Source organism: Gadus macrocephalus, chromosome 19, assembly GCF_031168955.1.
Source record: "Gadus macrocephalus chromosome 19, ASM3116895v1".
Lineage (NCBI taxonomy): Eukaryota > Metazoa > Chordata > Actinopteri > Gadiformes > Gadidae > Gadus > Gadus macrocephalus.
This window is the reverse complement of record NC_082400.1, coordinates 17,573,128-17,600,946: the sequence shown is the minus strand read 5'-3', so window position 1 is coordinate 17,600,946 and position 27,819 is coordinate 17,573,128. Positions and strand designations below refer to the sequence as shown.

General features: G+C 49.2%; 1 protein-coding gene across 1 annotated transcript in view; it reads left to right on the top strand.

Moving 5' to 3' along the window:
* Nucleotides 1-27,819, top strand: part of col7a1l (collagen type VII alpha 1-like) — a gene marked incomplete at its 5' end in the record, with an annotated part of 74,007 nt that overhangs the window by 7,662 nt on the left and 38,526 nt on the right. The window contains 31 exon segments of the mRNA XM_060039128.1: nt 4,869-5,024; nt 5,899-6,015; nt 6,330-6,476; nt 6,904-7,023; nt 7,998-8,156; nt 8,661-8,774; nt 8,990-9,142; nt 11,145-11,282; nt 11,813-11,959; nt 12,321-12,440; nt 13,468-13,611; nt 15,215-15,565; nt 15,872-16,011; nt 16,179-16,302; nt 18,256-18,399; nt 18,846-19,033; nt 19,470-19,553; nt 20,944-20,961; nt 21,070-21,096; nt 21,287-21,352; nt 24,024-24,104; nt 24,195-24,221; nt 24,694-24,738; nt 24,877-24,951; nt 25,404-25,499; nt 26,138-26,164; nt 26,655-26,708; nt 26,870-26,941; nt 27,044-27,103; nt 27,401-27,436; nt 27,620-27,664. Of these exon segments, the coding sequence (XP_059895111.1) occupies nt 4,869-5,024; nt 5,899-6,015; nt 6,330-6,476; nt 6,904-7,023; nt 7,998-8,156; nt 8,661-8,774; nt 8,990-9,142; nt 11,145-11,282; nt 11,813-11,959; nt 12,321-12,440; nt 13,468-13,611; nt 15,215-15,565; nt 15,872-16,011; nt 16,179-16,302; nt 18,256-18,399; nt 18,846-19,033; nt 19,470-19,553; nt 20,944-20,961; nt 21,070-21,096; nt 21,287-21,352; nt 24,024-24,104; nt 24,195-24,221; nt 24,694-24,738; nt 24,877-24,951; nt 25,404-25,499; nt 26,138-26,164; nt 26,655-26,708; nt 26,870-26,941; nt 27,044-27,103; nt 27,401-27,436; nt 27,620-27,664 (3,275 nt within the window).

Below are 27,819 nucleotides of genomic sequence, written 5' to 3'. Positions count from 1 at the left end.
GAGAGAGACCTGCAGAGAGAGAGAGACCTGCAGAGAGAGAGAGAGAGACCCACACGGAGAGAGAGAGAGACCCACAGAGAGAGAGAGAGACCCCCAGAGAGAGAGAGAGACCTGCAGAGAGAGAGAGACCCCCAGAGAGAGAGAGAGACCTGCAGAGAGAGAGAGACCCACAGAGAGAGAGAGACCTGCAGAGAGAGAGAGACCCACAGAGAGAGAGAGACCTGCAGAGAGAGAGAGAGACCTGCAGAGAGAGAGAGAGAGAGAGAGACCCACACGGAGAGAGAGAGAGACCCACACAGAGAGAGAGAGAGACCCACACAGAGAGAGAGAGACCCACAGAGAGAGAGAGAGAGAGACCCACACGGAGAGAGAGACCCAAAGAGAGAGAGACCCACACAGAGAGAGAGAGAGACCCCCACAGAGAGAGAGAGACCCACACAGAGAGAGAGAGAGACCCCCACAGAGAGAGAGAGAGACCCACACAGAGAGAGAGACCTGCAGAGAGAGAGAGACCCACAGAGAGAGAGACCCACACGGAGAGAGAGACCCAAAGAGAGAGAGAGAGACCCCCACAGAGAGAGAGAGACCTACAGAGAGAGAGAGACCCACAGAGAGAGAGAGACCTACAGAGAGAGAGAGACCCACAGAGAGAGAGAGAGACTCACACGGAGAGAGAGACCCAAAGAGAGAGAGAGAGAGAGAGACCCCCACAGAGAGAGAGAGACCCACACGGAGAGAGAGAGACCCACACAGAGAGAGAGAGACCCCCACAGAGAGAGAGACCTGCAGAGAGAGAGAGACCCAGAGAGAGAGAGAGAGAGAGAGACCCACACGGAGAGAGAGACCCAAAGAGAGAGAGACCCACACAGAGAGAGAGAGAGACCCCCACAGAGAGAGAGACCCACACAGAGAGAGAGAGAGACCTGCAGAGAGAGAGACCCACAGAGAGAGAGAGAGACCTGCAGAGAGAGAGAGAGACCCACAGAGAGAGAGAGACCTGCAGAGAGAGAGAGACCCACAGAGAGAGAGAGACCCACACAGAGAGAGAGAGAGAGACCCCACAGAGAGAGAGAGACCCACAGAGAGAGAGAGACCCACACACACGGAGAGACCCAAAGAGAGAGAGACCCACAGAGAGAGAGACCCCCACAGAGAGAGAGAGAGAGACCCACACAGAGAGAGAGAGAGACCCCACAGAGAGAGAGACCCACAGAGAGAGAGAGACCCCCGCAGAGAGAGAGACCCACAGAGAGAGAGACCCACAAAGAGAGAGAGAGAGACCCACACGGAGAGAGAGACCCACACAGAGAGAGAGAGAGAGACCCCCACAGAGACAGAGACCTGCAGAGAGAGAGAGAGACCCACAGAGAGAGAGAGACCCACACGGAGAGAGAGACCCAAAGAGAGAGAGACCCACACAGAGAGAGAGAGAGAGACCCCCACAGAGAGAGAGAGACCCACACAGAGAGAGAGAGACCTGCAGAGGAGAGAGACCCACAGAGAGAGAGAGAGAGAGACCTGCAGAGAGAGAGAGAGACCCACAGAGAGAGAGAGACCTGCAGAGAGAGAGAGACCCACAGAGAGAGAGAGACCCACACAGAGAGAGAGAGAGAGAGAGAGAGACCCCCACAGAGAGAGAGAGACCCACAGAGAGAGACCCACAGAGAGAGACCCACAGAGAGAGAGAGACCCACACACACGGAGAGACCCAAAGAGAGAGAGACCCACAGAGAGAGAGAGAGAGACCCCCACAGAGAGAGAGAGAGACCCACAGAGAGAGAGAGAGAGACCCCCACAGAGAGAGAGAGAGACCCCCACAGAGAGAGAGAGACCCCCACAGAGAGAGAGAGACCCACAGAGAGAGAGAGACCCACAAAGAGAGAGACCCCCGTAGAGAGAGAGACCCACAGAGAGAGAGACCCACAAAGAGAGAGAGAGACCCCCGCAGAGAGAGAGAGACCTGCAGAGAGAGAGAGAGACCCACACAGAGAGAGAGACCCACAGAGAGAGAGAGACCTGCAGAGAGAGAGAGAGACCCACACAGAGAGAGAGACCCCCACAGAGAGAGAGACCTGCAGAGAGAGAGACCCACAGAGAGAAAGAGAGAGAGACCCACAGAGAGAAAGAGAGAGTCTCCCACAGAGAGAGATAGAGAGACCTGCAGAGAGAGAGAGACCCACAGAGAGAGAGAGATAGAGAGAGAGAAAGACCCACACAGAGAGAGAGAGACCCACAGAGAGAGAGAGATCCCCACAGAGAGAGAGACCCACAGAAAGAGAGAGACCCACACAGAGAGAGAGAGACCCCCACATAGAGAGAGACCCACTGAGAGAGAGACCCCCACAGAGAGAGAGAGACCTGCAGAGAGAGAGAGACCCACAGAGAGAGAGAGATAGAGAGAGAAAGACCCACACAGAGAGAGAGACCCACAGAGAGAGAGATCCCCACAGAGAGAGAGAGACCCACAGAAAGAGAGAGACCCCCACAGAGAGAGAGACCCCCACAGAGAGAGAGAGACCCACAGAGAGAGACCCCCACAGAGAGAGACCCCCACAGAGAGAGAGACCCCCACAGAGAGAGACCCCCACAGAGAGAGAGACCCACAGAGAGAGAGAGACCCACACAAAGAGAGAAACCCCCGCAGAGAGAGACCTGCAGAGAGAGAGAGAGCGACCCCCACAGAGAGAGAGAGAGAGACCCACAGAGAGAGAGAGAGACCCACACAGAGAGAGACCCCCACAGAGAGAGAGAGACCTGCAGAGAGAAAGAGAGACTGCAGAGAGAAAGAGAGACCCACAGAGAGAAAGAGAGAGAGACCCACAGAGAGAAAGACCCCCACAGAGAGAGAAAGAGACCTGCAGAGAGAGACCCACAGAGAGAGAGAGAGACCCCCACAGAGAGAGACCCCCACAGAGAGAGAGACCCACACAGAGAGAGAGAAAGAGAGAGAGAGACCCACAGAGAGAGAGAGAGACCCACAGAGAGAGAGACCCCCAACAGAGAGAGACCCCCACAGAGAGAGACCCACACAAAGACCCCCACAGAGAGAGAGATACCCCAACAGAGAGATAGAGAGAGAGAGAGAGAGAGACCCCCCCAGAGAGAGAGAGAGAGAGACCCCCCCAGAGAGAGAGAGAGAGAGACCCCCAGAGAGACCGGGGAAATAGCAAGGTGCTTCTGGAAGAACCGAGCAGATCAATCAGTCCTCCGACAGATGCTACGTCGGTTCATACGACGGTTTCGGTCATGTGATCTGAAGTTCCTGAAAATATTTAAAGTTCAAGCCCACCATCTTGGTCGTTTTTCAACAAAAATATACCAAGCAAAGAGTAACAGTTCGAAAACGTATTTGAATCCCCCTAATTTTGGGATGTTTTGATGTGTTTAATGTCTTCCCGCATACCTCATGGGAACCAAACACACATCTTTAAAGTGTTCTTTAAAGTGTTCATTACTATCTTGAAACAAAAACGCATGCACACACACACACACACACACGCACACACACACACACACACACACACACACACACACACACACACCACACACACACACACACACACACACACACACACACACACACACACACACACTGTATAAACACTATAGCCGCTTTTCCACTGCATGGTACCAGCTCGACACGACTCGACTCGACTCAGCTCGCATTTTTTGCGTTTCCACCGCGAAAACATGGTATCTGGTACCTGAAGTGGCTGCTTTTTCTAGTACCGCCTTGCTCTAGGTTCCAAGCGAGTTGAGCCGATGCTAAAAGGTGACGTCGGCAGACGGCCGGCCACTGATTGGCCAGAGAGTGTGACGAAGTCACGAGAGCGACATGGCAACCATGCTGGTAACAGCCATAGCAGCGCCGCAGCCAACATATTCCACTTCTTCAACTTCTTCAACATGCCAGCTAATAATACGAACACGAATACCATCGCATCGATGTCCTCCATTGTTGTTATGTGGGTTCTGTCCATGAGCTGTGTTCGAAATCGTTCCCTATACACTCGTTCCCTATTCCCTATATAGTGTACATGATATAGTGCACTATATAGGGAATAGGGAACGAGAATTTGGACACTACGCTGAACATTTCTAAACGTCATTTGCGTCAGTAAATGCGCCGGGTATTTGTGTGACGCAGACAGATGCGCCCACATCATGTAAACAAACAAACAAACCGGTCACTCACGACGAAAGCTGGAGGTTGTATTGATGTTGAATGTTACATTTCCTTGTTTAATTAATTTTGAATGTTAAATATTCTATGTCAAATCACAAATAAATTGTTGACATTTCTAAACGAAAGCCGGAGACTCCATCATTAAATGTATTAGTTTTCGCGGTTATTCGGCTTCTTCTTCTCCCCTGGAAAAATACAACCGCATTGCATTGTGGTATACGGGAGTAACATGTAGGGAACATCGTATGTACCCTATTTTAGGTCCACTATATAGTGGACCACTGAGAATTCGAACACCCTACAAAATGGCGTGCACCCTATTTAGTGCACTACATCCATGATAGGGAACGATTTCGAACACAGCTGTGTGGGTTGCGTAGGTGTTGTTTGCGTCGCGTACAAAAATACGTCACGGCCCTTTCGCGCAGCCGACCGCGCCCACGTCCAGGAGGTACTATTTGCGGTGGAAAAGGACCCGTGCTGCTACCGTGTCGAGTCGTGTCGTGTCGAGTCGTGTCGAGTCGAGCTACATGTGCGGTGGAAAAGCGGCAATATAGTGTACAATTGCCCTCGTTAACGCATTGTTCCTCCTGGTGTGTGTGTGTGTGTGTGTGTGTGTGTGTGTGTGTGTGTGTGTGTGTGTGTGTGTGTGTGTGTGTGTGTGTGTGTGTGTGTGTTCCAGCCAACCGACCGGGCCTGACCTATGAGAGCCTTCTCCCTGGCGACGCCTCCACCCATGTGATTGACAGCTTGGAAGAAGATAAAAAGTACACCGTCACTATCTATGCTGTGTACCCCGAGGGCCCCAGCGAACCAGTCTCCATAGTGGGCCAAACGCGTAAGCTCCGCCAACGGTTTGGTCCCTGATGTTTGGTCAGCAGGAAACACCTCCGCAGATAGACTGTTAATGTTCAGAGCCTGAATCTTAATATAGAATGAATTCAATGAGAACAAATGTCTACGGGGGAATGTATTGAAAACATCCACAGATTGAACCAAAATTAAACATGAAAGGAAACCAAATTAAATATGATAAGACCGCTGCGGTGTCATGTCGAGAGTGGAGCATCCATTCTTCAGAGAAAACGTGTCCAGATGTAATACTATAGTATCACCACACGAGGGCGGTGATTTATAGGTAACGAAACAGCAAACGGCTGCATCATTGTGCTTGACCGCTGAGAATAGCCTAAAGTAAAAAAAATACAGGCCTGCACTTTCGGACGTTGAATATGACTGAATATGAATATGTTTTTTGTTTTACACTAAATATTTGGTATGACTGGCAAATATGTTCAACAACATACACAAAGTCGAGTTCCACACAGTATCCGATAGATTGGTAACGTAATTTTTGTCATGTCCGACCACGACAAGATATTCTTCCAATGCAGTAACAGGTAAGTTAGTAATAGACTCAACGCTCTGAAACTGTCGGTACGTAAGGACAATGAGCCTGAATAAATCACTGACGTACAATAAATAAATCAACATGTTATCGTGTCCTGTTGTGCTAAAATAGCACTCAACACCAATCACGGTACTCGTGTGCTGTCCTTCAGACGACATTGTAAGCGGTCTTGTTTCCTTAGCTACCTGAGGCTACCGTCACTCTAAAGTTTAGAGTGACTTGAGGCTATTGACTGCGTGGTGTACTTATTCAACATGATGCTGTACAGCTCATTAATGATATTAACTACGTGTGTTTGCAGTGAAACTGGTTTCCGTGGAGCAGCTGCTGGTCCAGAACGCCACGACGGACACGCTGCAGGCTCGGTGGTCGGCGGTGAAGGGGGCCACCGGGTACCGGCTCACCTGGGTGTCCGCAGGTAGGCCCGCCGGCTGGGCTGCCTCTCCCTCTCTCTGTCTCTGTCTCTGTCTCTCTCTGTCTCTGTCTCTGTCTCTGTCTCTCTCTCTCTCTCTCTCTCTCTCTCTCTCTCTCTCTCTGCCTCTCTCTCTCTCTCTCTCTCTCTCTCTCTCTCTCTCTCTCTCTCTCTCTCTCTCTCTATCTCCATCATGAATTGTATCTCTCTTTAATTGATTATCATGAAGAGCAACTAAACTGGGTGTGATTTTTCACTTTGGGCAGCTTTTGGTCGCAGGCCGGCAGTGTGTTGATGTGTTCTCCCTGTGCGTCCCTCAGATGGCGACATAGAGAACATCAACCTGGCAGAGAGCTACAGGTTCTACATGATCCAGGGGCTCCGGACGGGGTCAGAGTACATCGTCACCATCAACCCCATCTTCGTGGACATAGAGGGCCCGGTCACCAGCAGCAAGGCCAAGACACGTGAGCGCAGCACCGCACCGCACACACACACACACGCACGCACACACACACACACACACACACACACACACACACACACACACACATGAGCACAACACCGCACACACAGCTGCCTGCTGCTGGAGCCAGAGTCAGCTGAATACAGGATTGGATGCTCTCTCTCTCTCTCTCTCTCTCTCTCTCTCTCTCTCTCTCTCTCTCTCTCTCTCTCTCTCTCTCATGTTTTTGTGGCCTCGACTGGGTCTCTCGAACATTTTGACCGCTCGTAACTCTAGAATTGACGCCTGATGAATGGCCTCCTGTATGAGCCGGACGCCTCCCTAGGCTCCGGATCCCTCCCTAGGAGGAGATGGAAGCCTCTCTAATTGGTAGGGGCAGATGTGGCCTGTTGGTATGAATGTGAATTATGTCCCCCCCCCCCCCCCAGTGGAGAGTGGTGCGGTCCAGTCCCTGAAGGTGGCAGCAGTGAACACCAACAGTGCTGTGGTGTCATGGAACAGAGTCCCCGGGGCCACGGGCTACAGACTGGCCTGGGGGCCCACACATGGTACACACACACACACACACACACACGCGCACACACACGCACACATACAGGCTACAGACTAGCCTGGGGGCCCACACATGGTACACACACACACACACACACACGCACACGCACACATACAGGCTACAGACTGGCCTGGGGGCCCACACATGGTACACACACACACACACACACACACACACACACGCACACGCACAGGCTACAGACTGGCCTGGGTGCCCACACATGGTACACACACACACGCACAAACACACGCACGCACACACACGCACGCACGCACGCACGCACACACACACACGCACAGGCTACAGACTTGCCTGGGGGACACACACTAACTCACTCACACACAAACACACACACACAGAGTGCAGACTGGCCTGGGGATATACACACACACACACACACACACACACACACACACACACACACACACATCCACACACAAACTTCCACACACACAAACTTCCACACACAAACCTGCAGAGGATAATTAATTAGTTGCTCTCATCTGCTGTTTATTAGTTCTGAATTGGCTGGTCTGACTTGGGTGAGTCATTTCAAATCATTGTCCACAACATTTATTATTTAACGATTTGCATCAATCAACTTCAGTGTGGCGACCATCGTCACATGTTAACACCAGCTATTTTTTAATCCTCCACTCATCACTGTCCCTCGTTGTTTTATTTTAATGATGTGTGAATCTCTGCTGCTAATTCTATGAAGTCCTGACCATTCTATTCACTGAAATTCTCCCATCTTCATATCCTAAATTAATTTAATATCTTAGGCCTTTATTGAGAAAACAAACACATTCCTATAGCTAAAGTCAACATGTAATAGCTTGACTAAACACTGATAAGATAATAACAGACAAGATGGTACTGATCCCAGACAGGAGATCTCTCTGGTCGTCTGGTCGTCTGGTCGTCTGCTCAAAGCGTAACGTCTGGTTCCTCCTCTGGTTCCTCCAGAGTTCACGGGTCGGGACCGGCCCCGGCAGCTGGCGCTGAACAGCAGCACCACCGAGTACCACCTGAGGAACGTGGTGTACGACACAGAGTACGTCCTGTCCCTCTACGTGCTGTTCGGCACCGTGGTGGGACCTGGCATCACTGCCACCTTCCGCACCTGTGAGTGTCCCGCCGCTTTACCGTGTTTAACAGTGTTTAGTTATTAGGGCATTTAGCGACTTGGACACATCAACACTGGGGAGCTGGGGATCAAACTAGCAACCTACAGGTTACAAGACAGCTGCTCTACCTCCTGAGCTAAGCTGACCCACTCTTTAACAGTGTTTAACAGTGTTCCACAGTATGTAACAGTATAACAGTATGTAACAGTATAACAGCATGTAACAGTGTATAACAGTATGTAACAGTGTATAACAGTATGTAACAGTGTATAACAGTATGTAACAGTGTATAACAGTATGTAACAGTGTATAACAGTATGTAACAGTGTCAAAGTAAAACGCTAAATAATAGTTATACATGCATATAGCTGAGCTGTACTAACTAATGAAGATATGAGGCCTTATTAAAGCAGCAGCCATCTTGGCTCTAAGGGCGAGCATGTAGAACCAAGATGAACCAAAATGGCCGCTCTGTGAATAAGGCCCCCCCACTGCCCTCCAGCCCCCCTCGGATACGTGTCCAACTTCGAGGTGGTCTCCTACACCAGCACCTCCATCGACGTGGAGTGGAGTCCCATCGTGGGCGCCACTGAGTATAAAGTCACCTGGAAGACAGGTAAGGGCCATTGTGTATTCAAGCATAGCTCCATCGCTGCATGACTCTGTATCTTTTGTTATCGATTTCTGGTGGGTTTTTGAAACCGGTGCTTCAAAGGCAGAGATGCTGATATCAATTGAGTGTGTTCTGTTGGCTCATTATCGTGTGTGTGTGTGTGTGTGTGTGTGTTTGTGTGCGTGTGCGTGTGCGTGTGTGTGTGCGTGTGCGTGTAGATGATGGTACCAGCCCCCAGTCCCGGTACCTGGAGAAGAGTGTCCTGTTTCAGCGCGTTGAAGGCCTGAGGCCCGGGACGGCCTACACAGTCAGCATCCACGCCGTCTACGGCAACACGGAGGGGCCAGAGATATCCCTGTCCCAATTCACAGGTATAGGAGGCCATGCTGTTCTAACAATTCAAGTTTATACATCTCAAGATATATTAATTATATATGTATAGTATATAATTAGTAGTAGTCATTTTCTCCCCCCAGTTATATTATAATATCTCTTGCTCTATCTCTCTCTCACTCTGTCATTCTGAACGTTTGTCATTTTCTCACACCCCATACTTACATTTACTTATGCCGCTTTTCCACTGCATGGTACCAGCTCGACATGACTCGACACGACTCGACTCAGCTCGCATTTTTTGCGTTTCCACCGCGGTACCATGGTATCTGGTACCTGAAGTGGCTGCTTTTTCTAGTACCTACTCGCTCTAGGTTCCAAGCGAGCTGAGCCGATGCTAAAAGGTGACGTCGGCAGACGGCCGGCGACTGATTGGCCAGAGAGTGTGACGAAGTCACGAGAGCGACATGGCAACCATGCTGGTAACAGCCATAGCAGCGCCGCAGCCAACATGTTCCACTTCTCCAACTTCTTCAACATGCCGGCTAATAATAGTAATGCGATCGATGTCCTCCATTGTTGTTATGTGGGTTCTGTCCATGTGTGGGTTGCGTATGTGTTGTTTGCGTCGCGTACACAAATACGTCACGGCCCTTTCGCGCAGCCGACCCCGCCCACGTCCAGGAGGTACTATTTGCGGTGGAAAAGCACCCGTGCTGCTACCGTGTCGAGTCGTGTCGTGTCGAGTCGTGTCGAGTCGAGCTACATGTGCGGTGGAAAAGCGGCAATATACTCCTACCTATCTATCATCCTCATTGTATGGAGGGTGTAACTCCCCCTTTCTTAAAGCGTACGTGTGTGTATTTATACGTGTGAGCGCCTGCGTGTGTGTGTATGTGTGTGTGCCTGCGTCTCCGTGTGCACCACTGTGTAAACACGCATGTGTGTATGTGCACACTCATGTGTCTGTATACGTGCACGTCTGTGTCTGCGTGTCATGTGACGTCCCAGCCTGATAGCCAGACTGAGGACCTGAATAGCACCGCGGGGAACGCCTCGATATGGTCATTAAGAGGGTGGTGAGAGAGGGGCGAGAGAGGGGCGAGGGAGGGGAGAGAGAGGGGAGAGAGAGGGGAGAGAGAGGGGCGAGGGAGGGGAGAGAGAGGGGCGAGAGAGGGGCGAGAGAGGGGAGAGAGAGGGGTGAGGGAGGGGAGAGAGTGGGGCGAGAGGGGCGAGAGACGGGCGAGAGAGGGGAGAGAGAGGGGCGGGAGACGGGCGAGAGAGGGGCAGGGGGACGGGCGAGAGACGGGCGGGAGAGCCCTGCGGTCTCTCTCCCCGCCGTGTCTCCCGCCGCCGTCTGATGGACGCGTCGTGTGTTTTGTTGTTCCCGTTTTATCCTCTGCGGTTTCCCCGGCGCCGCGTCGGACACCCCCTCATCAGCCGATCACTGTCCCGGCTGTTTGTTGAGGGGGGGGTGGCGGTTTATCTTTAGCTGCGAATGAAAACCAAAAATAAAATGTGAGGAGCTCTCTGCATTAAGTACACAGGCGCCTGGCTGAGAGGAAGAGCAGATATGACGTGTTCCCGGTGAACACTGGTCGTTACGGCATGGAGAGACGCAAGGCCTGGTCCCAGCTTTGTAGGAGCATTTAACTACTAACTATGTTGTCATTTGCGGCAATGTTTGTTTCATCGGACGCAGCTTGCATTGATCCGGATGAAGGTCATTAGGAGCAGGTAGAGGTTAGCTTGAGGGCTTCTTGCCTACAGGTCAGGATCAGGATGCAGACATTGGGCATCGAGCCCGGAACACTTTGGCTGGGAATCGAACTCCCTAACCACAGGATATCATGGCATTGGCTAAAAGTCAGGTCACACATTTTCACAAATTGAAATCATGACCAAATTCAATTCACTGAAATTAAGTTACATCCCGATCGGAGTGAAATCCATGTTGTGTTCACGCCCTGACATGTTGCATGAGGGGAGGCGTCCTAGTGATCCTTCCGGAGGTGGGACTGAAACCCTGTGCTCTGCTAGCCGCGCTCTCGGGGTCGGAGCTGATCCAGACCGTGAGGGAGGTGAAGGTGGTGGACATCGAGGTCAACTCCATCAGCCTGTCCTGGAGGGCCACCCACGGGGTGACGGGCTACAAGGTCTCCTGGAGCCACTTCCAGGGTAGGAACACCCCCCCCCCCTCCCTCCCCGACCACCGCTCAGCACAAGTCATTGCTCCACTTTTCAGCCTATTTTTGATATTTGATTCAGTTTATTATTATTTTTTACCCTAAATCGATCAATTAATATCAATTAATCTTTTTCTGGGTCACTGAGGATGATCTGATATCATCTCTGGTTCCAACGCACAATGTTCCATTTCTAACTTTCCCCGAGCTTCTTGTTTCCTGTTACGAAATTCAGAAGGGTTTTTATTATCTGCGGTGGTCGGTCTACACTGTGTTGAATGTAAACCTTACACACACGTCTCTACTGTCTAACTAGAGCACGTTGAGTTTGTGTTCACTGTTTACAGCTAATTACTGATTCAGGATCCAGTAACATCATCCGTTGAAACAAATGTGAAGCAAAGCAAGAGGAACACCATGGTCGCCCAGATTGGAGCTTGCCTGGCATCAGGCTACATCCCAGTATTCTAAACTCTGACCTGCGTATTGACTGAACCTTGTAATGTGCCGGCCCGCCTCTAGGGGGCGGTGTGAAGTCCCAGCTTGTGCCAGCCCCTGCCACCACCTTCACCATCCCCGACCTGCAGGGCAGCTCGGCCTATAAGATCCAGGTGTCCTCCATGTTGGGCAGCAGGGAGGGGAGCCCGGCACTGGTCACCGCTCGCACACGTGAGTCCAACCCTGGACGCTAAATACTGTGGTCGTTATATGTTGCTGACGTGTCTTTTGCAGGAAAGTGAAAATACTTGTTTGACATCAACTTTTCATTGAGTTTTTCTATTTTATTTTCTGTTCATTAACTCATCTTTGACCTAAGAAAAAATGCATTGTCATGTTTAGTGAATATTATGTTGTCATTAATCAATATTGATGTTGTTTTTTTTGCAGCTTTGTACTTATTCTTTTAAAAATCTAATGTATAAATATAAAAACATAGAAACACAAGAATGATAATGTACTCAAGGAGTTTTATTGAAAATATTAATGATGAACTAAGGTAGAGTGAGAGTGCGTCTGCTCTCTGTCCCAGTGGACCTGCCCAAGGTGAACGGCTTCACAGCGCTCAACACCACGGACAGCGGCACGCTGCTCAGCTGGGCCAGCGTGGCCGGGGCCTCGGGGTACCTGCTGTCATGGAGGCACATCTCAGGTCAGAGGTCACCCTACCCCTACCGCTCACCCCCCCCCCCCCCCCTCCTACACATCTCAGGTCAGAGGTCACCCTACCCCTACCGCTCACACACCCCCTCCTACACATCTCAGGTCAGAGGTCACCCTACCCCTACCGCTCACATCCCCCCCCTCCTACACATCTCAGGTCAGAGGTCACCCTACCCCTACCGCTCACACCCCCCCCCCCCCCTCCTACACATCTCAGGTCAGAGGTCACCCTACCCCTACCGCTCACACACCCCCTCCTACACATCTCAGGTCAGAGGTCACCCTACCCCTACCGCTCACATCCCCCCCCTCCTACACATCTCAGGTCAGAGGTCACCCTACCCCTACCGCTCACACACCCCCCCCCCTCCTACACATCTCAGGTCAGAGGTCACCCTACCCCTACCGCTCACATCCCCCCCCCCCTACACATCTCAGGTCAGAGGTCACCCTACCCCTACCGCCCACATCCCCCCCCTCCTACACATCTCAGGTCAGAGGTCACCCCACCCCTACCGCTCACACCCCCCCCCCCCCCCCCTCCTACACATCTCAGGTCAGAGGTCACCCTACCCCTACCGCTCCCCCCCCCCCCCCCCCCCTCCTACACATCTCAGGTCAGAGGTCACCCCACCCCTACCGCTCACACCCCCCCCCCCCCCCCCATCCATCCTACACATCTCAGGTCAGAGGTCATCCTACCCCTACCGCTCACACACATCCCCCCCCATCCTACACATCTCAGGTAAGAGGTCACCCCACCCCTACCGCTCACACACCCCCCCCCCCCCTCCTCAACATCTCCATCCCATTCCCGGGACCTCAGCTCCCACCCTGGTTATCCCCGGAGGATTGACAGGGAACGCTGCGGCTTCCGACGCATGTCAGTTTGACCGGAGCAGGAGACCTTCTGAGGCGCTCATGACTTTTGAATAACTTTGTTTATTATCTTAGGGAGAACAGGTTCTCCATGATCCATCTCTCTCCCTCCCTCACTCACTCTACCTCCCCCGTAGAGCTGGACACCAAGACGGAGACCCTGGGCCTGGCCACCTCCTACAAGGTGCTGGACCTTCTGTACGGCCGGACCTACATCTTCACCATCAGACCTCTGTACGGGGAGGTGGAGGGCCCCGTCACCACCGTCTACCAGAGGATACGTAAGCACAGCCCCCCCTGGCCTCGTTAACATCAGACACTCTGGCCTCGTTAACATGAGACACTCTGGCCTCGTTAACATGAGACACTCTGGCCTCGTTAACATGAGACACTCTGGCCTCGTTAACATCAGACACTCTGGCCTCGTTAACATCAGACACTCTGGCCTCGTTAACATCAGACACTATGGCCTCGTTAACATCAGACACTCTGGCCTCGTTAAGATAAGACACTATGGCCTCGTTAAGATAAGACACTCTGGCCTCGTTAACATGAGACACCCTGGCCTCGTTAACATGAGACACTCTGGCCTCGTTAACATGAGACACTCTGGCCTCGTTAACATCAGACACTCTGGCCTCGTTAAGATAAGACACTATGGCCTCGTTAACATGAGACACTCTGGCCTCGTTAACATCAGACACTCTGGCCTCGTTAACATGAGACACTATGGCCTCGTTAACATCAGACACTCTGGCCTCGTTAACATGAGACACTCTGGCCTCGTTAAGATAAGACACTCTGGCCTCGTTAACATGAGACACTCTGGCCTCGTTAACATCAGACACTCTGGCCTCGTTAACATCAGACACTCTGGCCTCGTTAAGATAAGACACTCTGGCCTCGTTAACATAAGACACTGTGGCCTCGTTAACATGAGACACTCTGGCCTCATTAAGATAAGACACTGTGGCCTCGTTAACATCAGACACTCTGGCCTCGTTAACATCAGACACTCTGGCCTCATTAAGATAAGACACTGTGGCCTCGTTAACATCAGACACTCTGGCCTCGTTAACATAAGACACTCTGGCCTCATTAAGATAAGACACTGGCCTCGTTAACATCAGACACTCTGGCCTCGTTAACATGAGACACTCTGGCCTCATTAAGATAAGACACTGTGGCCTCGTTAACATCAGACACTCTGGCCTCGTTAACATCAGACACTCTGGCCTCGTTAAGATAAGACACTGGCCTCGTTAACATCAGACACTCTGGCCTCATTAAGATAAGACACTCTGGCCTCGTTAACATGAGACACTCTGGCCTCGTTAACATGAGACACTCTGGCCTCGTTAACATGAGACACTCTGGCCTCGTTAACATGAGACACTCTGGCCTCGTTAACATGAGACACTCTGGCCTCGTTAAGATAAGACACTCTGGCCTCGTTAACATAAGACACTCTTCAGAATCTGCTCAGGTGAAACGGCTGTGGGATTGTGAAGACTTTCTCGGCCTAAAACGAACGGTTCTACGAGAGATGTAGACAACTGTCCTACGTAGAAAGCACCCCCTGTGGTTCAGGGATAGGTTGTCGTCTAGAGTTTAGACTGAACTCGCGGAAGCGTCAAGTCCCGCCCTAAGCTCCGACACCACCGGTCGTTTCACATCATATGCCCATGATGTGAAACACTCTGTGGTATCTCTGTTGGAACAACTTGATTCTTGATCTGATTTCTGTCACGCTTCAAACTTGAAGCACAATTTCTGCTCCCTATATTTTGGGCTTTAGAGGGAAGTATGATATAAAGTGTCTGTACTTTAGTTTACTTTAAAACTAATACCAGTAAACTAATACTGGGTGTTGCACCTCCCCAGTGGCTCCGGAACCTCCCCTGGTACCAGTCCGGCCAGTAGCTCCTCCCCTGGTACCAGTCCGGCCAGTAGCTCCTCCCCTGGTTCCAGTCCGGCCAGTAGCTCCTCCCCTGGTACCAGTCCGGCCAGTAGCTCCTCCCCTGGTACCAGTCCAGCCAGTAGCTCCACCCTCATCTCGCCTCGACCCCGCCTCCCCTCCCGTGGCCGTCGCCGTACCCACGGGGGATCGAGGAACCCCCAAGAGCAGCCCCACCCCCGCCAGGACCCTGACCAGCGTGGTTACCATGGCAGCCGTCACTCCCACCAGCCCCCCCCCAGTGCCCAAAGCAGAGACAACGCCCCCTGCTGGGCCAGGTAAGGTTGAGACCACAGAGACGTTATTACCTATTAGATATACACGGTATACATGTTGATGAACACCATCATCAACGTAGACAGTTAACGAGCGGGGAAGCGGATTATTATACCATTTTACTTTTTGGCGTTTGCTCATCTGTGACTGTGTGTGTGTGTGTGTGTGTGTGTGTGTGTGTGTGTGTGTGTGTGTGTGTGTGTGTGTGTGTGTGTGTGTGTGTGTGTGTGTGTGTGTGTGTGTGTGTGTGTGTGTGGTTGTGTTTTGTGCTGTTACTGTTTCATTTATTTTGCTCTCCTTATTGACAGCGTGCGGTAAGGTCAAAGCCGACATTGTGTTCTTGGTGGATGAGTCGTCCAGCATCAGCGCAAACAACTTTGACAAAATCAAGGACTTTCTCTTCAGAGCAGCCACGTACTTCCCTATCATTGGTCCTCAGGGCACTCAGGTCAGCCAATCAACAACGAGCGGGGGAATTAGCCTAATGTCGTAATGATTTGCATGTTGAAACTGCCAAAATTAGTAGTATTGGTTTGTAGAGAACCAATGTATGTGGATTTTTTTATTTTTCTGATACTAAACAAAGTTTCCCTCATCATTTTCTCTCCATCTCAGTTTGCCTTAGTTCCCTTCAGCAACGAGCCGCGGATAGAATTCCGTCTGAACGCCTTCAAGGACCGAAACTCTCTGCTCAGAGCCATCCGAGCACTGCGCTATGGTGGAGGGAACACCAGAACAGGTCTCTGGAACACACCAAACACACGCATACACACACACACACGTTGACATGACATATCTTAAGACCACGAACAAAAGCTGAGCTCGGACTCAGATTATGGGCCATCATCTTTGATTGCTTTTTTTCCCACCTATAGTTTAGGAATCTGATACGGGATTTGAAGTTGCTTCTTTGTTGAGTGTTTGGTGTGCACCGGATCTCGAATGAAAGTCAGAGATGCTCCAATGTTCAGCAGAAACTGATTTGAATTGAAGAGGTGTGAAAGGGCCTTAAAATACCCCCTCAGACACTGACATGTGATGTTAGACGGGTTGTGAGTCATGAGAGCTTTGGTGAATGTGACACGACTTCCTCAATGATATCATAGTGCAGCAAAACTATTTACCATTGAGCTTCTATTCATGAGCAGGTTAGGGTCAGCAGGTTAGGGTTAGCAGGTTAGGGGTTAGTGGTTAGGGGTTAGCAGGTTAGGGTTAGCAGGTTAGGGTTAGTGGTTAGGGGTTAGCAGGTTAGGGGTAAGCAGGTTAGGGGTAAGCAGGTTAGGGGTTAGCAGGTTAGGGTTAGTGGTTAGGGGTTAGCAGGTTAGGGGTTAGCAGGTTAGGGTTAGCAGGTTAGGGTTAGCAGGTTAGGGTTAGCAGGTTAGGGGTTAGCAGGTTAGGGGTTAGCAGGTTAGGGGTTAGCAGGTTAGGGGTTAGCAGGTTAGGGTTAGCAGGTTAGGGTTAGCAGGTAAGTATTTAGCAGGTTAGGGTTAGCAGGTTAGTGGTTAGCAGGTTAGGGGTTAGCAGGTTAGGGTTTGCAGGTTAATGGTTAGGGGTTAGCAGGTTAGGGTTAGCAGGTTAGGGGTTAGCAGGTTAGGGTTAGCAGGTTAGTGGTTAGAAGGTTAGGGGTTAGCAGGTTAGGGTTAGCAGGTTAGGGTTAGCAGGTTAGGGGTTAGTGGTTAGCAGGTTAGGGTTAGCAGGTTAGGGGTTAGTGGTTAGCAGGTTAGGGTTTGCAGGTTAGGGGTTAGCAGGTAAGTGGTTAGGGGTTAGCAGGTAAGTGGTTAGGGGTTAGCAGGTTAGGGTTAGCAGGTTAGGGGTTAGCAGGTTAGTGATTAGGGGTTAGCAGGTTAGTGGTTAGCAGGTTAGTGGTTAGTGGTTAGCAGGTTAGGGTTAGCAGGTTAGTGGTTAGCAGGTTAGGGTTAGTGGTTAGTGGTTAGCAGGTTAGGGGTTAGCAGGTTAGTGATTAGGGGTTAGCAGGTTAGTGGTTAGCAGGTTAGGGTTAGCAGGTTAGTGGTTAGTGGTTAGCAGGTTAGGGTTAGCAGGTTAGTGGTTAGGCATCTAGCTCCAGAACTCAAACAGGTAGACTGCCTACATCGCGTTGAACCAGGACGCCCAAACCACGAGACCTAAATGCATCTACAGGTCATTACATGACCTGTAGATGATGTTCAACGTCATGTAAAAGCAGGCTGTAGCACGGTCCATGCTACATGCCAACTAGGGGGCTCCCACACTCCTCCTAGGTGGCTCCTACTGGGTTCCTCCAGAAAGAGGCCCAGGTTGGGGATGTTGGAAAACCGGTTTATTGTAGAGGTTGATTGACATGGAGGCCTGAGCTGGTGTTCCATGCTGCAGATGAGTGTGTGTGGGGCTGGCTAGTTCAACCAGTGGGCACTTTCATCGCTCAATGTGCAGCAGGTGTGCAGCCTCGCCAGCCCCGGAGCCCGGTCAGTCTGCCTCGGGCCGGCTGAGGCTGCTTCAACCAGCCACCGTCCACCACACTCTGCACAGGCTTATGTTAGGGTTACCTCCACGTTCCTCTAACCCCCCCCCCCCCCCCCAGGGCAGAGCATGGGCTTATGTTAGGGTTACCTCCACGTTCCTCTAACCCCCCCCCCCCCCCCCCCCCCCAGGGCAGAGCATGGGCTTATGTTAGGGTTACCTCCACGTTCCTCTAACCCCCCCCCCCCCCCAGGGCAGAGCATGGGCTTCGTGCTGGAGGACGTGTTCCAGGAGGCCCAGGGGATGAGGCAGGACGTGGCCCACGTCATGGTGCTGATCACGGACGGCCGGGCCCAGGACGACGTGCTGCCCCCCTCCAGGATGGCACGCGCTCTGGGTACGCACGCACCCACGCACGCACCCACGCACGCACGCACGCACGCACACAAGCACGCCTGCACGACTGCAAGACCGTACACGCGCACGCATCAACGCACACACGCACGCAACTCCCTGGTAGTCCCAATAATGTCTTAGTCAAGCCCTTATTTTTGATAAACATAATTGCTGATACTCAGCCTACTTTGCCTCTGACCCAATTACTTATTATTATTATTATCATCGCAAAATCAAAGAAATTTGACCCAATCAACATCGGCGCATGATACAGATTACCCAGTGAGTGAAATGATTAGCAGTAGTTTGATTTTGGGCTATGAATCATGAAGCGGTCTATTTGTATAAACACCCCATTTATGCAACCTTTTTAAAATAGCCTGTATTTTTAGGTCAAATATGAATGAAAGGTCAATGTGTAGCGAGCCACGTCTGTCTGTCCATCAGGCGTCAGTATTCTGGCGGTGGGGGTGGCTAACGCAGACCTGGAGGAGCTGAAGCTGATCGCCGCCCCCACCAGCTACAAGAACATCTTCTTCTCCCCCACCTTTGAGGACTTTCCCTCGGTGGAGCGGGAGTTCATCCACAGCCTGTGCAGCGAGGCGCTGCTGTCTGAGTACCAGCTGGCGGACCAGGTGAGGCCGGGAGGGAGCGCACAAGACATGTTGAGAATGTCATAATCAGACGTGTTTTTACTGCTTTTTCATTGATATTCTTTAAAATGATATGATATACAGTTTTGACTATATTATTTAAAATGTCCTACCTTTCCTCTCCGAATCAGTTTGCTCTGTTGAGAACTATGTTGATTATCAGTAAAAATATTGATTGAGTGTCACATTTAATCAACACAGTTTCGTCTTAAATGAAAGAGAGCAGTGAAAAGAGCTACAGCGCGGGTTTAGCCGTACTTTCAAACAAATTTCAAAGAGAAGACGTACAGAGTGACTGAGGTGTCGTCTCTATTATTATTGTCCTTAAGGATGTGATATGGTTTAATGCATGCACCTATGGTTGTGTTGTGGTTATGGTTGTGTTATGGTTATGGTTGTGTTGTGGTTGTATTCCCAGTCCTCCCAGCTAGACCCTCCCACTGGGGACGCCGAGGAGCTGAAGGAACCAGAGGGACCTTCATGTCTGTCCAAGTGTATGAAGGTGATCCACAGGTTCCCACCTGGTCTCTGATGTCACTGTTCCATAGCCCTGTCACTAACAGGCTCACACATGGTCTCTGATGTCACTGTTCCATAGCCCTGTCACTAACAGGCTCCCACATGGTCTCTGATGTCACTGTTCCATAGCCCTGTCACTAACAGGCTCACACATGGTCTCTGATGTCACTGTTCCATAGCCCTGTCACTAACAGGCTCACACATGGTCTCTGATGTCACTGTTCCATAGCCCTGTCACTAACAGGTTCACACATGGTCTCTGATGTCACTGTTCCATAGCCCTGTCACTAACAGGTTCACACATGGTCTCTGATGTCACTTTTCCATAGCCCTGTCACTAACAGGTTCACACATGGTCTCTGATGTCACTGTTCCATAGCCCTGTCACTAACAGGCTCACACATGGTCTCTGATGTCACTGTTCCATAGCCCTGTCACTAACAGGCTCCCACATGGTCTCTGATGTCACTGTTCCATAGCCCTGTCACTAACAGGCTCACACATGGTCTCTGATGTCACTGTTCCATAGCCCTGTCACTAACAGGCTCACACATGGTCTCTGATGTCACTGTTCCATAGCCCTGTCACTAACAGGTTCACACATGGTCTCTGATGTCACTGTTCCATAGCCCTGTCACTAACAGGCTCACACATGGTCTCTGATGTCACTGTTCCATAGCCCTGTCACTAACAGGCTCACACATGGTCTCTGATGTCACTGTTCCATAGCCCTGTCACTAACAGGCTCACACATGGTCTCTGATGTCAATGTTCCATAGCCCTGTCACTAACAGGTTCACACATGGTCTCTGATGTCACTGTTCCATAGCCCTGTCACTAACAGGCTCACACATGGTCTCTGATGTCACTGTTCCATAGCCCTGTCACTAACAGCCGGACCACAGGTTATGATCGACTCTGTGATAGATCAAGGGGAATGGTCCAGCCCTGCTGTTTTTTATATCAGAGCGTACCGCTTATTTCTTAAAGAGGTGATATTATGCCACCAGGTGTGAGTGTGATTAGCCATTACAAGCCTTTTGCTAGATGTATGATGGATAGATGAGCAACACTTGCTACAGTCCAGGTGGTAAGCTGGTAGTCCAGGTGGTAAGCTGGTAGACTGATCTATCAAGAATAGATCTAGGTGGAAAGAAACAACAACACAGGAAAAGGGCTGTTTTTCGAACGGCTTGTAATGGCTAATCAAACTCATCCCTGGTGGCATAATGTCACCCCTTTGAGTGCAGTCTACAACAACACATCTGTTTTTTTGGGGAAAAATAATCAATGCAAATGTTTTTTACAGATTGCTTTTATAAAAATCTTGAGCCTGTAGTTTTTCATAACCTTATGTCAATATCCACTTTCAGGGACAGAAAGGTGAAAAGGTGAGTTAAATTAACCTTTTAAAATGATTGTGATTATTTATGACATAACTTTAGGATTTAACCTGGAGTTCTTCTCTGAAATAGTTGAATAAACATTTCTTCCTGTAGGGAACTGGCTCTGGTCTTGGAGGATTGGTGAGTTTTGAAGATGAAAATTATTTTGTATCTACGGGTTGCAATGCAAGGTCTTCACATTTGATTCCTCTACAAATTATTCTAATCGGTTTTCTGACCAAAGCATCGGTTTTCTTTCATTGTTCTGTCTGTCTGTCTGTCTGTCTGTCTGTCTGTCTGTCTGTCTGTCTGTCTGTCTGTCTGTCTGCAGAGATTTCAACAAACCCCTGGAAGGCCAGATCCCTTTGCTCCATCCAAAGGGGACAGAGGGGAGAAGGTAATTCAGAACCACCACGCACGCACACACACACTGAGAGAGAATTTGACTCCATCCTTTGAAGGATTATGATTACGGTAATATCTTGCCTTATATGCTATATGAATGAGTTAAGCTTGGAAAAGAGAGCCTCTTAAAGAAGATCATCCGATGTTCTCTGCCATCATTATGTACTAATTTTCCTTGTACAATAGATTTCTTCTGATGAGGTCGGGACAACCTAAAAAGTGTTGTGACTGGAATGGATGTGGAAGGCTAGGAAAGAGGGGAACTCAGTGTTCCTTGACGGATAAGGGGAGGCAATGTTAAAGGATGAGGGGAAACTGGGTGATAGGTTTGTGGCCTTTCACCCAGTTGAACTTAAAGACCATGAACAGAGGAAGAAACAGAAGTTAGTTGACGTTAAAGCCAGGTATTGCCATTGTTTGATTACAACCCTGGCTTGGAGCTCATGGGAGGAATCACAGAACTGAGGTTATAAAAACTGGAAAAGGAAGTTGGTGTTCTGCAGACCAGCTTGGCTTCTGTATTCCTTTTTTTGAAGTTCTAAATATTGGCCTTAAACTTTATTCGGCGGTTTCCTGCCCTGTTTCCTTGGAAGGGTTTAAGGGATGTAATTTCCACAGCAACACCAACACACACACATTTTCACAGTGCATGCATGTTAGGAACCCAATTAAGTTTCTGTATATCGATGCATAGATAACCAAGAATATATCGGCACCACTTTCAGAACCAATATAGGTAAAACGTTAAATGTTAAATGTTAAAATGCTCTCATCATTAAACATTGGTCAATTTCGATCACCCTTCATCTGGGCTTCAATGCTTTGCATCCATGCATCTCTCTGTGGGAAGTGGCGACAGTGTGTTAGTATATTTAGTGCATCAGCTGAAAGCAAATACCGAGAGCAGACTGGGGATATACACCACACAGCTGGGAGTTATTTGGATAATTATAACCATTATAACCAGCCGGTTTTATGTAATAGTCAATAGTTACAGGAGCTCCGTTCTGCTGCCTTCATCTGGCAATAGTATCCGTCCGCTATATAAGTCTTCAGTTTAAACACTAAAACGTTAAATTCTGTCTTCAAATCTGTGACTGTAATTAAGGGCTTTGTTTATTAATAAAGGCCTTAATTACAGCTTTGATGATGGATGTTTAATAGTAAGCCCTATGTATACAGAGCGTCAGGAAGAGAAAGTGACCCTCTGGTTCTGACCGGTTATCTGGGGATAACATCAGGGGTGGAAAGTTGAAGCTTAGTGTCGGCTACACACAATTAAATGTTATCATTATTACGTATCATTTTGGTGACATTAATTGTTTTAATAACCACCAGCATTTGTCTTTTGTGTAACTTCTTAATTACTGAACTAAAAGATGTAAGAAAACGGATTCTGTTACATCAATTTATTAAAAAAATTATGTGGTTGATATATGAAAACTAATGGGGACAAATACCTTCCATTATTTCTAGACATCAAATGGGTTCTGTCCGGGAAGAATTACCAACCACACTCTTTATTAAAAGACATCACTTTAATAACTTGCATATTCCATTTCATCATAGTTTTCCATGAAGTTTAAAAGGAATCACGTTGTACTTTGTCTTTTCTCTACTTATGTCCTCAAGTCGTATGTGTTTCCTATGACCTACAGCAAGTATGTTGAGTACAGACTTCCACTTTCATTGCTGACAAATAGGGCTGCACGATTAATCAAATTCAAATCGAAATCGCGATGTAATAGAACGTGGTATGCAAATCGATAAAAAAAAGTGATTTGTTACCGTTACTGACTGGAAATCAGTACGATTCATTTATTATTATCTTTTTTTTCATTCAATAGTTAAATAAAGTTTATAATAAAAATTAATCTCACCACATCGGCCTGGCCTAAAGGAAAGAGCAGTTTTTATGTTGACTGCTTCCAATGTTGTGTTGGTCATACTAAAGAATGATTTATTTATTTGTTAGTGAATAATACACAACATAAAGAACATAATAAATTAAAAAAATCGCAATCGCAATATTGTCAAAATAATTAGATTATTTCCCCAAATCGTTTAGCCTACTGACAAATGACTGAATGACGACAAAATGAACCGTTTTCCGATAACTACATGTTATTGTACCAGCAGAATCGCTGCAATACGTTGTATTTTCACTAAGTCATCAGAAGAGCAACATGTGTGGTGACATCGATGTGTTTTTCCCTTGGCAATGCTGCGGTACGCCTGCTCCACGTTAGCACTCTGTAATGACGCACGTCGACAAGTGGCTCAGTGACGTACTGACACGCTGCTCTGTGAAGAAGTATTCTATTTTCTGTCTTGATCGAAAAAACATAAACTACTGTTATCCCATTTGCCTTCTTCACCAGCACCTATGGCGGTGGGGTGGGGTGGGGTGCTTGACCCCTTAAGGAGATGCTTGACCCCTAGCGAAATAACCACTTTGCTTGAATGGTACATAAAGATTGTCTTATGGCCCCTTGAAACCACTGGCCCCAGTAGAGGGTGTGTCTACATCCAGCAGTCTACACCTCTCCCGTTATCACTTTATCACCTCTGGTTGGGGCCTCAGTGCCTCAGGGGTCACCAGTCTGTCTCAGCTTTTGGTTTACGGCGGTATTACATTGCATACTTTTCCCTCCCCTCGACAGGGGCCTTCCGGAACAGATGGTATTCCTGGGTTGCCGGGGAGACCGGGAAGGTCTGGACCTCCCGGTTCTGCCGGCCAGCGGGTAACGAGGAGCCTAACGGAGGCGTGAGCAGATGTTGTGTCTGGGGTTTATCGTGTTTCGTCTATGACTAACACTGATGCTTCTTCACAGGGTGGCCAAGGTGTTCCCGGGGACATGGTATGTTTCTAAAAGCTATCACGTGAATAAATAGTATTGATGAACAAAAACTTTTATTGATCAAGCATAACCTCATTTTATATTTAGTCGACCGAGTTGGAGTACAGGATATTAGAGTATAATGCAAGTTGTCAGCCGCCACCATAAGCTCTCCTCTGTTCCAGTGAAGTATGCCCTCTCTTCGGGTTCATACACCTTGTTGTAAATTATATTAAAGGTCTCCACACAATCCCACCTTTTTGGTCGTAAATCCATCTTAGGTGTGTTGTGTTCATAAACATCCTCAGACAGCAGAGCAACTCCCACATCCCCTCATTGATGTTATTCCCACAAATATAATTGAATCACAGTAATAAACACAATCCAAGCAGAACAGACACTGTTTTGTATTGCTCTCATCAAAAAGAAGTACCGGATGGCTCTACTGAATTTACCGATACCAGAGAATGAACAATGGGGCTTTTCTTTTCAGGGCCCTCCTGGAAACACAGGGTCCAAGGGCCAGAGGGGAGAGAGGGTGAGTGGAACCAGCAGCCTCTTCTGACCTCACAAACATGTCCGCCAACACCAACCACCCTGACGCCCGCTGACAACCGTACGGTAGAAGCCGTTGAGTCCACACGCTGGTTGACCCTCGACCCTCTCTGCCTCGCAGGGCGACCCGGGATACGTGATCGGGGGCACGGAGGCCGGCTACGTCCCGGGACGGAAAGGAGAACCCGGTTCCTCTGTGAGTAATCCCCTGGAGAACCACGATCACTCGTTTACTCGACGTTTACTTTAAATGTCGTTCACTTTTACTCAATGTTGATGCAATGCTTGCTTGATGCGGACACAACGTCTCCACAATGTTTAGACGATGGCTGCATGATGTGGTTTTGAAATTGCTTCTCCATGTGACCTCCGTCTGATGTATGTGACTGATGTGTCTCCCATGTGACCTCCGTCTTGTGTATGTGACTGATGTGTCTCCCATGTGACCTCCGTCTTGTGTATGTGACTGATGTGTCTCCCATGAGGGTCAACACTCATCCTGATATTAATATAGAAACATGGCCGCTCCATCCCTGGCTCCGTGCACGGCGTTGACACCGTCTACATACTACTGTCAGAGAGCACCAGCAGCTCTGACAGATCCCGCCATTGTGTTGATCAGCGCGCCCCTCTGCCTCTCACTCCCAGGGCCCCCAGGGGCCTGCGGGGGTGCCGGGGGTGTCTGGAGCGCCAGGCCGGCCGGGACAGGAGGGCCTCGCTGGGCCCCCGGGGACATCCATCAAGGTACCGTGGCCGGGCGATCCGGGGTTCCTCGTGCTCCGTCATGGACACCTTGGATAAGATCTTCTAGATGTTTTAAATCATGTGTCCTTCATTGGAGCACTCCACATGCTGCTTTGTTTCATCATGTATTCATGTTCTCACGTCACACAGTCGACTCCACACAGGCTGTTGTTACAGCAAGTCCAACGCCAGGCCCCACTCTTTAGACGTCACGGGGCCTTGAACCCGACAGCGTTGCCCTTCTCTGGGGTTGGATTTGCACGATGTATTATCTTGAACTGAGAATCACAAATCTTTGCTTTCATGTCTGGGCTTTCTCTTTTCAGCCAATCTAAACGTGTGTGTGTGTGTGTGTGTGTGTGTGTGTGTGTGTGTGTGTGTGTGTGTGTGTGTGTGTGTGTGTGTGTGTGTGTGTGTGTGTGTGTGTGTGTGTGTGTGTGTGTGTGTGTGTGTCTGGAAAAAGCAATTCACACTTCAAAGATTCCTAACTTGTTAGAAAATATAACAATATAATAATTCTTTGTAGACCAAGAACCTTACCGTTAATATGAAAATGTAGTTTGTACATATATGAATGCAATGTTTTTATTTGCCTCCTTCATATCGTTTTGATTGTTAAGAACTATTTGTATTTGCAGGGTGACACAGGAGAGCCTGGGGCTAAAGTAAGTACAGAAGCTGTTTATTCATCTGCTCTATTAACACACATACGTTATTCCACAGTGGACTCTATCCACCTAGTGGCCTCGTTGGTCGACGGGGTGGGGAAACCCTCTACAATATTTGTAGAGGGTATTTATTTTATCCAAAGCGACTTATAATAGGTACATTTGTCAAAAGAAAGTGAAACAATTTGTCACTGTCAAATTGCATTCTCAAGCTACCTGGGTGGGAACAGGAATACAGAATTAAAAAGAACAAGTAGAGTTGTCATGGTTTCCAAAGATTGTGAAGGGTTTTCCCACCCAACTAACCGATTTGCCTGCCAGATGCTTTGGGTCTAAAGAGACACTAGACAGAGGGACCAGAGATGTTGGACTGTGGTCTGTAAATCACACTTGATCTCTGGAAGGTTTCAATAAAGTACTGCAGGATCCTCTTGTGTCTTGTTTTGGACTGGGATCATCTTAATGAACCAGGATTTGTTTTGTGAAGGGTCTGCGGGGGAAGACGGGGCAGAAGGGAGACCCGGGAGATCAGGGAAGAGATGTAAGTTCTGATTAGTTACTGAAAACACTCAATTGAATGGGAATTATCGGTCGTCAGGAGAGGCCTACTGTTCCTGCCACTGGACTCAATGAACAGTAGGTTCAGATTGTGTTTCTATGCTTCCCTCCTCCCTCTGAAACACACGCACCCACGCCGACCAGGGAACGGCGGGACTGCCCGGTCCGATCGGGATAGACGGAGTGCCTGGGTCCCCCGGGGACGAGGGACAAAAGGTAGAGCTGTTTCTGACCCTGCAGGATGTTGGCCAAAACGGCGTTGTGACTGTTAACGTGTTGTTCTAAGGCCGGGGGGCGTTTGGGGTTTTGTCTTGTCAGGGTGAACAAGGAATAGGAATCCAAGGAGTACAAGGCCCGCGTGGATTAGCTGGAGAAAAGGTACTCTGTTCTAAGGCTGAGGTTGCGTAGCTCGTGGTCCTAAAAGAAGAATGTTGATCTGTCAATCAGTGTTCATGAGTGTAGTCTGTTCCAACACAACCTCCACCACAACGTGACTGACTCATCGGAAATGTCGCTCAGAGAAGATTACGGAACAACAACCATGAAAACAGCTCATGTGATGGAATGACCTCATTTGTTGTGTCTTGCTGGACTTGCTGGATTTCTCTCAGAGGTCCTCCGATACACTCTGACTACCATTTCATTTTCATAAATTCACAAATTCTCTTTTTGCAGGGTAACATCGGATTCTCAGGACCAATGGGACCCAAGGTATTGTCATATTCAGCCAAGTATTAACAAAAAACAATATTATGTTTCTCACCTTTTCTTTTACATTAATGTGTGTGTGTGTGTGTGTGTGTGTGTGTGTGTGTGTGTGTGTGTGTGTGTGTGTGTGTGTGTGTGTGTGTGTGTGTGTGTGTGTGTGTGTGTGTGTGTGTGTGTGTGTTAAAGGGGGCCACCGGCGACCAGGGCATCCAAGGAGTCACCGGTCTTCGGGTACACACCATCCCCTTCATCTCCACAGATATACACATATATACACATATATATACACATTTATACAATGGGGGACCTAAATCCAGCGATTTGATTGGTTCCCAACTGTTGTATAAAGAGCGTATACATAACTGCTATGACGCCCGATCATTTTG